Source organism: Neodiprion lecontei, chromosome 5 (assembly GCF_021901455.1).
Source record: "Neodiprion lecontei isolate iyNeoLeco1 chromosome 5, iyNeoLeco1.1, whole genome shotgun sequence".
NCBI classification, from domain to species: Eukaryota; Metazoa; Arthropoda; class Insecta; order Hymenoptera; family Diprionidae; genus Neodiprion; species Neodiprion lecontei.
Genome location: NC_060264.1, coordinates 28,320,643 through 28,332,334, shown reverse-complemented (window position 1 = coordinate 28,332,334; position 11,692 = coordinate 28,320,643). Strand labels below are relative to the sequence as shown.

Genomic DNA, 11,692 nt, shown 5'->3' with positions numbered 1-11,692 from the left:
TGCTTTTGCGTGAATCATTCGTGACTGAGAATTAATTAAAAAGGTTTTAATTCGTTGTATCAGTTATCGCAGTTGTAATTAAAATTCGTTTGAACGATATCATTGCAGATTGGATATTTCATACACGTTAATTTTTTTATTGCCATTTCGTCAAATACGGCAAATATGGAAGCATAGCCGGAGTTGTGTTATCCCAGTAAACTAAATCGAATTGCACACGGTAAAATAGGAATTAACATGAATTATAACAAATTCAAAAGAATTAGCCCATAAAACATTTCAATTTGCATTAATTCTAATTAACTGCGTTTTTGGACGTACTCAATTCTATTCAATTCATTTTGGTTTACTTGGATCCCGCCTTACGGCATTAAACTACGAAGAATAGGGAAAACCGAAGACAGAAATTTATTATATACTAATAATACATAAGGAAGAATCGAAAATCCCACGTACTCATCCGAGAAATGAAGGGATCGCAGAACAGGGAATTGGATCAACTCCGTGGACATACATCCAGGAAATTTGAATATGTATACATCACCGACGAATCAGAATGGGTAGGGCAGGGGTGGGGGGAGGGGGAGGGGGAGGAGTCGTCGCATCGACGCGAGCGGCTGATGCCGGTAGAGAGCGTAGGTCACCGCAGGGGATCTAGACTCCGGTCAGTCAGTCAGTCAGTCAGTGAGCCCAGATTCGCAGAGTCGGTGAGTTGTGTTCGAGCGTGCAACGTAAATGTTCAGTCGATAAAGAGTGCCATAGATATAAATAGGTGCCGCATAGATAGTATTGAAAAGCGAATGAATATATTATTGGTTGTAAAATCAAAAGAGTAGAGTAAAAAGTTTCGAAACGAGAATGAGTGGACCTGTGACGTCATTGCAGTGTTTGGCGAAGTTTGGGCCCGGAATCGGTGCATCAACGTTGAGAAAACTGTCGATATATGACAATTATTCCCATACCATGTGCTGTGGCAGTGAATTATATTTAATGTCTAAAAAATCCTCGAGCAGCTCGTCGTCGTGCTGCAGGACTCCGAATAAGCGCATGTTACCGACGTCACGGGGGTCAACGGACCTCCGATTGCGGGCATCTATGACAACGGGGGTTTCCCCCTCGGCTACTACAGCTACCACAAGTACTGCTACTGCTGGTGCTCCACGGAACGTCGAGACCCCCGAGACCCCGCCGATTTTATCTAAGCAACAGGCGAGGGATCTCGCTGTACGCCTGACACCCGAGGAGAGGGACGTGCTCATATCGGCACTGCAGGAAACTCAGTCTCAAAAAGTAAAAGCAGAGTATGAAGGTACGAATGATACCGATTCGACGATGTCACTGGATGTATTTGCCCCCTGTGATAAATGTAGTGCGTAGCTTGCCAAGACGAATCGGGGAGAAAGAGAGGCGACCTCGTTATACATAAAACATGCGTTTCTTTCATTTTCTTTCTTTCTTTCTTTCTTTCTAATGTCGAAGCGATTTACCCGTTCCGTGTTCACTCATTTACGATAATATGTCTGTATTGTTGTTCTAAATCCTATAAATTGATACCCTGAGTAATTTGGTATTGTTAATGACTCCGCAGATGTAAAAAAAAATTCACAACAAAGATACGTAATAGTAGATCAGTATTATGGATATTCCTAATTTTCTCACGTGTCGAAAAATCACCGTTGCTACGTTACGCGCGGCTTTAACACGTGCGTGCGTGTGTACTCAGGCATATAGAAAAGTCATGTCAGGTCCGAAGCGAGGTGTAATTCCCGGATGGGTAGCCAGGTGGATATGACCTCACTGACGCGTCATTGACGCCAATACCGCCCGGACTTTCGTAATTTTACTGTACAGTTTGTCTATCTTCAATTTAGTCACAACATACGTCACGGAAAGTGACATCGTAATGAAAATAAACTGGCGTCTAAAAAGATTGGAGTTGCCGCTAATTATTTGAGTGTATCCAAAGTCGAGCCAAATGTTTGCAGTCTGACATAGAGAATTTCAAAGTATACCCAAGAACCCTTGCGGAGGGTGAAAGTAAACCAAACATCTATAGACAGTCGATGTCGTCATTGATTGGCGGTAAATCGCTGTTAGTTTCTCGGAATGTGCAAAAGATCGAAATTATTGAATTAAACTTGATAATATTTAATTTTATTTCTCTTTGAAGGGAAAAAATGTGTGTCAAGTTAACCATTTACCTAAGGAGGTGTAGTTAGCTTGTCATACTTGAGAGTTAGTCAGTTCACTTAACGTTTATCGCATTTATGACATCATAAACACACCTGCCGCCTTCGTTAGACTTGTAACTGTTTGCACAACACAAATTGGTAGAATTGTAGTTTAAAAATTTGTTATACACGATGCAGCGTGTTTAATTTAATTACACGTTACACGTATTAATTATCTTTTATGAACCGAAATCGCGGGTAATTATGAGCTGGCTGGTTCGTACGGGTTGAAACACACTCCCCTGCGTAATCGGATTAAAGGCTGTACTGGGGAAAAAATTGGTTAATACAAAGCGTACAAATGAAATAATTCACGCGTCCATCGTATTATGCGTTACTCGTATATATAATAATTATACTTGGCACTGTGACAGTAACCTCAGTCCAATACCGCGACCGTGATGGGTTAAATATTTGTCCTTGGCATTCTTTTCGTCACAGTTTCTATAATTAATAGCTTTCCTTGCCATGCTGGCTGATTTACGTACACATATTATACATACGTGTCATACACGTGACTAGTCGTTCATAGCGTTTTGACTACGTTCGTCGGACTGATGATTATAGATCGGTCGATGCCTGTTTCGATAATGAACTTCCGTCTGAATCAGGTCCGAACCTTTATTGATATTGGATAATGGAAATCCTCTCAGAATTAGCGATAAAGTCGAGTTACCGATGTAACATATAATAAATAATGCCTATTCATCGAGGTTCTTAAGAACTGAATCGATACGCGTGTACGTTGATTCAAAGCTAAGATTGCGTGTACGTATACGTTTTTGATTAACAGTCGGATTATATCGGCTTCTCAGCTTTTATTACAACTATAAAATCCATTCGCCACAAGATTTAATGGAAAACACGGTTTCATGTCAAATTTCGTTCAATGATCTATCTACGCGTAAATTGCGAATTTACTTCAATCAATGCATTTGAACTTTCATTCATGGTTGAGAATATTTTTCTTAGCCGAGAAAATTATCTTAAGATAACGTTAATTTGACGAAGAGATGATGAATATTACTCGAACAATCGTTACCGCGTGTAATTATACGATCATTCGAATATTTATAGCTGTAAGAGGATTTCCGGTGTATAGTAGTATTGCAAGTTAATTCTCTGACGTTGTGTGTCAAGAGACATTGCACTTGTTTCTGTAATAAAGAATTCGTTGGTCCAGACGTTGTCTTCACAAATAAGATGATGCAATACCTGCGCGACGCGATGATGACAATGCGGTAGGTCGTGTCGTTTCGTTTCGTCGAGAAATCTTGTGTATATTTTACGAACGTGTGAATTTCGTACAAGGACAGACACACTCGAAGGTATCTCTCCGTACATCTGCACGCTTGTTGCAGCGTAACTGCGTAGCCTTAAAGTAAAACCCCAATTTACCTGAACTGTACTCCGAAGGGTTCAATGGCGCAACGGTTTTACTGCGGCCATGAAACCATTCGCAGTATTTAAAAAGCCCTTTCTAACCTAAAGCAACGTGACGTTGGGCACGTAGGACTTGGGACGATCGTAAAGCTGCAACTCGCTCCCCGGCAGAATCCCCTGGAATAACGTAATCGTAACACGTGAATGTAGTATACATTTATCTGTTTATATGTACCTATCTAATACCTTATACGAGAGAATTTATTAGCTTCCGAAGAAGAAGAAGTAAGATTGCTGTAACACGGATAATTTAGACGATTATCAGATCCTCTGTAAATATATTATTTTTCCTATAATCGTTTGTGAAATCATGTTTTGGATAATATGCTTTTACGTATCAAAATTTTAACATTATCAGATCGAGTGGGAGAAAAAAATATGAGGTTTCATCGCATTGAAGTTAGTCACGTTAACGTGCCGATTCGTACTGAGGAAAAACCGTTATTCCGTCATTTTAGAATTGTTGGAAATTCAGTGAAACGTGATGTAACGCAAAATAGTCATATTTCGAAATCTTAGTTCCTTAAAAATCATTGTAAAATTAAGAAAATAGTGATTTTTTTCCTCAATGTTTCGTTACGATAACGTTACTAACTTCAAACCCCTGAAATTTCAACCGTGTGCACGTATAATACAGTGTAAATATTTAAAGATTCTTATCTCAACACGACGCTGAAGTTACTGACGTAACGAAACGTTGGGGGAAAATCACTATATTCTTATTTTTATAATGATTTTGAAGGAACTAAGATTGTAAAATTTGAGTATCTTTTGTTTTGTTACGGTAACAGTTCCAAAATCGCGAAATAACGATTTTTCCTCAGCATGGATCGTTAAGATAACGTTACTAACTTCAACATGATATTCCGATACCATTTTGTGTTTTTTTTTCTTCTCTTATTCTTTATAAGATCAAATGCCTGGATATCACGAGGTTGAAGTTAGTAACGTTATTATCGGACAAAAAAAATCGTTGTTTTCCAATTTTATAATGACCGAAGGAACGGAATTTAAAAAATATGAGCGTGACTTGCTTTATTATACGAATTACTGAATTTTAAACAGTTAAAAATTCCCGAAATAACGGTTTTCCTCAAAACGCACCGTTTACAATAACGTCACTAACTTCAAAGTGATTCGATATCCGTGAAATATTTCACAATACACGCCAGAGCTTGCAGGATTTATTTGTTCTCTGAGCGCGAAAGTAGTCTAGAAACTCTCTACGGCAATGTTTGAGTTACGAGTGATATATTTAAAGAGATATTTTTACCAGATTAGGATCACTACCGTACATTTTGTACTAATTCTGCCGACGGTCTTAGATTTGAGTTTCCTGAACAATTTTTTATTTAAAAATTTTTTTTTTTGTTTTATCACGAAGATTAATTAAAATTAGCGCACGTTTTCAAGCTTGGAAAATTCGTCAATTATCAATAACATTAGGTAATAATGATGTGAAAAAAACGCGAGAATTGAAATGTCGTTTAACAACGTACATGGATACTTGGTAGGCCATGAATTTCATGAATATTCAAGCCCATTTTGCGGAGCCTTTGGGTCAATACCAGGAACGTTCATCCAAGTCTTATATATCCTGTTAAATCGGTGCCATTATGCAATATCTATATGTACACATACGGATTAAACAAGACGGAAATGGAATGTGTGGACATGAGCGATAATCAGACTTGCAGATTTAGGTTTATTATAGCTGTGTATTTAACGTATTCTACAAATACAATAACACGAAAAATCGTCATCATTATACGTTCGTTTTACGTCATATGCCTGTATATTAATTATTATCGTCATATTGCATGTTTGTTATATACGATCGTTTCAATGTCAAGCATTTTTATTGCTCTTTTTGTCGCACGGCACAGGTCAACTGGCGGCGTTTCGTTGGAGGAGCAAATTTGGACGACCCAGCCGAGTACCCAGCCTGGGAGACGTCGATCCCACAGGAACTTACTGCGCTGTGCCAGAGGATTGGTTACTGCGAAAGTATGGTACGCGCATGACTTCAGATACGGAAACCAGATATATACATGATATATAACATACTGAATTTTACAGAGCCCAGCAAAGGTTGCTTGTTTTTTTTTCCGCTTGTCTGCCAGTTCGTGTTCTTCGATCCATAAATCCAATTTCCCCGCTTCCACATTTCGGCAGCTGATAATTATTTTGCTCGATGGTGAAAATTTCTTTTTTTTTTTCGATTTATGTTCCTATATTTATATCGGAAATCATATTTTAACGGTCGTAAATTTGGATATTTGGGGAATTTTTTAAAATTGAAAAAATTTTCACTAGAGTGAAATAAATGAGGGATTATTGGCAAAAAAAAATTTTACAATTACACGTATCGCGCGATTTTCATCTTGTATGCGTTATATAGTACAGCTTCTTGTTGAGGTGATTGAATTATATCGCGTTGCTTGTTATACCCGTTTAATTAATCGATTCCGCAGCTTAACACAAGATTAACAGAATTAACAGCATGACAAGGAGATCGGGATTTAATGCTGTGAATGGAAATGAAAATTGGGTGACGGTGAAAAGGAGATCATGAAGTTTAATGTTGTTCTGTCAACACTTTGTTTAGTTGCTTGTATGTTATTTTTTTTTTGTTCATTCAGTCATTCATTAATAGTCGCCTATCATATTCAAACATTGGCTAATTTTTAATAATTCTCTGAATGTCTGTTATAGCAGCTAGAATGTAGAGTAATTGTTCAATTAAATGCGCGTAGATAATATAGTAAGGTATTAACTTGCGTCGAATCTATAAAAAAAATCTGAGAAAGTAGGAAATTCTTTTTTAAATTGTAATCAACCGTCTTTCAATTCGGCGCAGATCGATCATTTTTATTCGGTCAGTTTGAGAATAATTTAAATTACGTTTTATTTTAACGTATTACTTATTACTGATTTATTTTTTATCACGCTCTACTGCACAGTGGAACTTCAGATGAAAGCATTACGTAAGAATATTATGGGCATATAATAAACGAAATGCATGGGGTAGACTGTGAAAATTTTATAAATATATATATATATTTGATACCATGCATTATGTATAGTCATTTGATAATGCGCATTCGTGACTGTTAGCCTGTTAGGTAAAATAGCGAACTAATCGGGAATTGGCTCTGTTATAGAGAAAAATTAGAGTAGTAATTGTTTTTATAAAAGCTGCCGTTTCTAAATAGAAATAAACGAATATTAAAACGTGGCATTAGACATAAAAACGTAATTGGTATATGTTTATATTACTTGAAAAAAAAAATAATTATAATAATTTTTATAGAATCATTTCAGCTGGGTTTCTCGCAATTATTTCAATACAATTATTATTTGTATTCTCTGTAAGTAATTCGATATTTCGTCATTCTTTAAATCATATGTAATAATTACTTGTGATGATTTTTTTTTTCTCTTACTGGCTTTCTCTTTCCCTGGAAAATTTCGATATCCTGTAAGTTTTCTAACCATTATTAAGCAACGAATATACGAACTATCGCATGATTATAATTGAGTAATTTCTTCTTATTTTATTTTATTGTTTTGTGAAAGACGAATATGATTTTTTTTTTTTCAAGAAAATTTTACCCTGGCATGCAATTTTATTATGTTAATATATTATCATTTATTTATCGCTACTAACGCGACACTTCGTATTCTATTATTATACGCATCTAAACAATCACCGTTATCGTTTGTTTCTTTTCCAGCAGGGAAAAGATTGTTTTCGAAAATTGGCCTTTTCATCACCTACCAACAATACTTAATAATGTTGCGTAAATATTAATCTTGGATATAAAGGTCAGAACAAAACAGTTTTTTGTGTTAACGTTTCAGCCCGGATGGGGGCCCCTCCTCAGAACAAATATATTTAATAACATCTTTCACGAACAGAAAATTATGTAATACAAGTTAGTTATTACAAAATTAATATGTAAGAGGCTTATAAATTCTACCCTTTGTTTATTACTTCCACGTGTTGTTTTTTCTTCGAAATTGCAAGTTCCATGTCATCATCAGGTAATTCTCATTTAATTATATCAGCTTAATTAGCCTTGCTTATCACATAAGCCTCTTACATATTAATTTTGTAATAACTAACTTGTATTACATAATTTTCTGTTCGTGAAAGATGTTCCTAAATATATTTGTTCTGAGGAGCGCCCCCATCCGGGCTGAAACGTTAACACAGAAAACCGTTTTGTTCTGATCTTCATATCCAAGAATAATATTTACGCAACAAATACCGAGTTCAATAAATCATTTTCACAATACTCAATAATACCATGAAATAAGGATTTATTTAAGGGGGGGGTAAGGTTAATTCGGTGAAAAAAAAGCATGTTTTTAAGATTTTTTTTTGGCAATACGGATGGTGTTAGTTTATTCAGGCAATCCATACATGATAATGTAACATCTGAACAATATTTCCCTAAATTTTCATTGCAAAATATCAAAAATTGAGCGACTGACGATGAATCTCCGGAGGCGCCTCGAGAAAAAGTTGTTTTGCGGTGCCCATCATAACTCGCAACCAAATCATGTGAAACGAAAAAATCAAAATGCATTTGTTAAAGGAGATCTTTGTCGAGGTATTCACGGGAGGATTTTTTTTTTTTTTCGATTTTTCGATTTTTCGTAGCACTTGGAAGCCAAAAACCAGATTTTCGCTAAAAAAAACGTCTAATTTGTTGTTGTAAAATTGATAATTATTGAAAAAAAAAAAAAAGCTCCCGACAATACCTGGTGAATAATGTGAAAAAACACTGTGCAAAATTTCAAAACGATTGGTCCAGTAGATTTTTAGTTATGGTGGGCACGGACTTCAAAAATGACAAGTCTCAGAAAAACGCTTTAGAGTTTTGCGTACTGAAAAATTCAACATAAAATTCGATAATTTTTCTATACTCCCACAGAGTCGTCGATGCCAGGTCCGTAGAGCAAAAGGCTTCCATCAAGATGGTCTAGAGCATCTTTTTGCATTTGTCTACGCAAAACTCTTTCTTCTTTACTGTCACGCGCTGCTTGCTCCTCTGCTTTACTAATTCGCAACTCGTCAGCTTGTCGTGCCCATTCGTGAGAACTTGGCCCTGTCGGGATGTGCATCTCTTGCATAAAGGCCAGCAACGCAAAAGAACCTTCATTGAAAGTACATGCAGCTACATGAGCTGCAATTTCAACGATTGTAGCGGTGCCACTGACAGACTTTGGCTAATTTTTCGGGGCATTTTTCGATGTACGAACACGAACGATAACAAAGTAACACTTTCGATGTACGAATTGAAGGAAAACAGAGTCAAAATTTTAGCGTCACTTGTTACTGCTCAGCACGGCGTACAGTGTTTAACTGATGTATATACCATGCCTCGAATATTCTTGACTCTACCTGAACAGACCCGTTCGGTTTTAATTGGGCCGGGTGAGCGCGTCGCGTAACTGTCGGTCAGGTATAAAACCTCATCCCGGAGCAACGGACGCTTACTCATAACTTCCTCAATTTTGCTTCAATCGACTTGAAATTTAAACACAATATTCTTGACATATTGTGCAATCAATTAGAAAAATAAAAAAAAATTGAAAAAAAAAAAAATTTAATACGTTACCCCCCCCTTAATAAGTTTGTTATGGGTATGCAAAGAAGAATGAATCTATGGTGAATAATGCATGCGAATTGTATTTGCCGTATTTAATTACTCTTTCTAAACATTTCGGATACAACGTCACGAGAATAATAAAAATAAAAATTTATGCATTTCTGATTTTATATAGTTTTTAAAAATTTGCATGGTTGGTCTCTCTTTCGGTATCATTGAAAAACTGATTGAACAATTGACTTTCCGACTATCGGAAAGTGGGTAATTGATTATCTTACGGCCACCCACAATGCTATTTGCGTTTGAGGTCGAAGCTAATTCTACAAGGGTTATCTTTGTTGTACACTTACCCTCGTGCTATGATTTTGCTTGCGACTGTTCGTTAGATAATATAAACATGTATACTTAGTGAAAATAACTTTAACTCTACAGCACGGAGCTACCGTATATCTGAAAATTTGCAAAACTCACTCGGCAACTTGCATGGAAATGTTTGCATGATACTAATTTCTCTGAGAATTAAGCAGTAAGTAATTAGAAATATTTTAAACACATGGGTGATTTAGCGTAGAGACTTGTAGAGATTGATTAAAAAATTGGAAATTTTTTATTTGAATAATCTTATTTTACAGCTGAAACAGTACCGCAACCGACCAGAAAGGACTTGATTCGAGGTATGTAACTTGCAAAACAGCGAGGCGCTTTGGATATTTTGGTATATACTGTTTAATTTAAGCGTCTCGAACGACTATCTAATCTTCTAATCCACTGTATTCATTCGTTCGTTTATTTATCTATTTATTTAATTAATAATCGAACGCTCATGATCTACAATTTTCAAATTACTCTTCGCAGCGACAAGAATCTTTCTAATCATTAAAGGTTCTGCGTTTCTTGATCCCCGAAAACGATTTTACTGACTATACAAAATTGGCTGAAATAATAAAATACAAAGTGCATTTGTACAAGCAATATCGGGATAAACGAATCAATATTTTAACTCTGGATAAATCTTTTCAACAAATCATTTCTTGCGAATGTTTTACAAACTCTATTAATTCGTGCGAATAAATTTTACGATCATTACAGCAATTGATTCGTTTACTCCGATCTTCGCTTCTATCATCTATAATACGTTGTATTAGTGCTATGCGATTAATCAACGATTTCGGGTATTTGTTTTTCCCAATTAATCGATTAATCGACGGTCTCGATTAATCGATTGATCGATCGCCTCGTAATAATTCGGCAGGTCAATCGGTATATGAATCGAAACCGTCGATTAATCGATTAATTGGAAAAAACTGTTGATTCAAAGGGTCGATTAATCGAAAGAACGATTAATCGAAACTGCCGATTAATCGCCCAGCACTACTTTGGGTGTATTATTTGAACGATTTAAGAGATGACTAGCTACAAAGCAATTGCTGGTAGGTGTTTAAAAATGTGAATAATTTCAGTGTCGATAACGAACGCTATTCCGTTCATCGGATTTGGTTTCCTCGACAACTTCTTCATGATCATAGCCGTATGTATAGATTCAATCAATACGCGTATTTTGACGTATATTGTAATTTCCCCATGAATTCTGTAAATCAACATCGAAATTACAGGGCGATCAAATTGAAACGAGTCTCGGAGCCTTTATATCACTTTCGACCATGGCAGCGGCGGCATTCGGAAACACAATTTCCGATATCCTTGGAATAGGTTCGGCATTCTACGTCGAACGTCTCGTCCAGAAGATCGGCTTCAAGGCGCCGAAATTGACGCCAATTCAAATGGACATGCCCAAGTCGAGGAGAGCCGCAAATTTGGTGAATTGATCCGAAATAAAAAATGAATAAACAAAACGTCGTCCGAGTCCTTTGAATAATTGATTTTGATCTCTTTTTCAGGGTCGTGTTCTCGGAGTGACGATCGGTTGCCTGCTGGGGATGTCGCCTTTGCTCATACTTCACAAGGGAGGAAAAGATAAGGAGGCCAAAACGTCGATAGCCGGGAAAGAGCCGGTAGTGGCGATAGCTTAGAAGATTCAACCCGATTCTCGGGTTTTCGGTATTTTTTTTTTTCTTCTCTTTTTTCAAATTAGCGCAGCACTACTTTGTAATATGATTATTGTACAAAAAGAGATCGCGTGACGAAAGAAAGCAACGATTTTAGCGATCAACTGGTGATTCAAGTATGTGTAGATTATTATTTATGAAGAAATTACGATAATTCGAAATAATTGTATTATATACAATTTTGGTATCGCTATCAACCACTTAAAAACAGCACAGGTTTCTTTTTAAATTATTACAACCTATGCATATATGTATGTATTTAATGTATGTATGTATATAGAGATGTGAAACGATATTAAACCGAATTAGCGGATCTTAAAGTATTACGGGT

At 36.3% G+C, this 11,692-nt stretch overlaps 1 protein-coding gene across 3 annotated transcripts; it reads left to right on the top strand.

Annotated features, from left to right (window-relative positions):
• The first annotated feature begins 574 nt into the window (after positions 1–574).
• On the top strand, positions 575–11,684 carry LOC107219191 (transmembrane protein 65). Of its 3 annotated transcripts, none has more exons than XM_015657341.2 (7): positions 575–707; positions 1,014–1,309; positions 5,561–5,686; positions 9,928–9,969; positions 10,756–10,823; positions 10,909–11,112; positions 11,194–11,684. In XM_015657341.2, the coding sequence occupies exons 2-7, from the start codon at positions 1,048–1,050 to the stop codon at positions 11,323–11,325; spliced, it is 834 nt and encodes a 277-aa protein (XP_015512827.2). In that variant the 5' UTR covers positions 575–707; positions 1,014–1,047; the 3' UTR covers positions 11,326–11,684. The 3 variants fall into 3 exon arrangements, with proteins under 3 accessions (XP_015512827.2, XP_046597158.1, XP_015512826.2); XM_046741202.1 differs by having other exon boundaries at positions 606–707; positions 886–1,309; positions 9,937–9,969; XM_015657340.2 differs by having other exon boundaries at positions 606–707; positions 886–1,309.
• Positions 11,685–11,692: the final 8 nt, after the last annotated feature.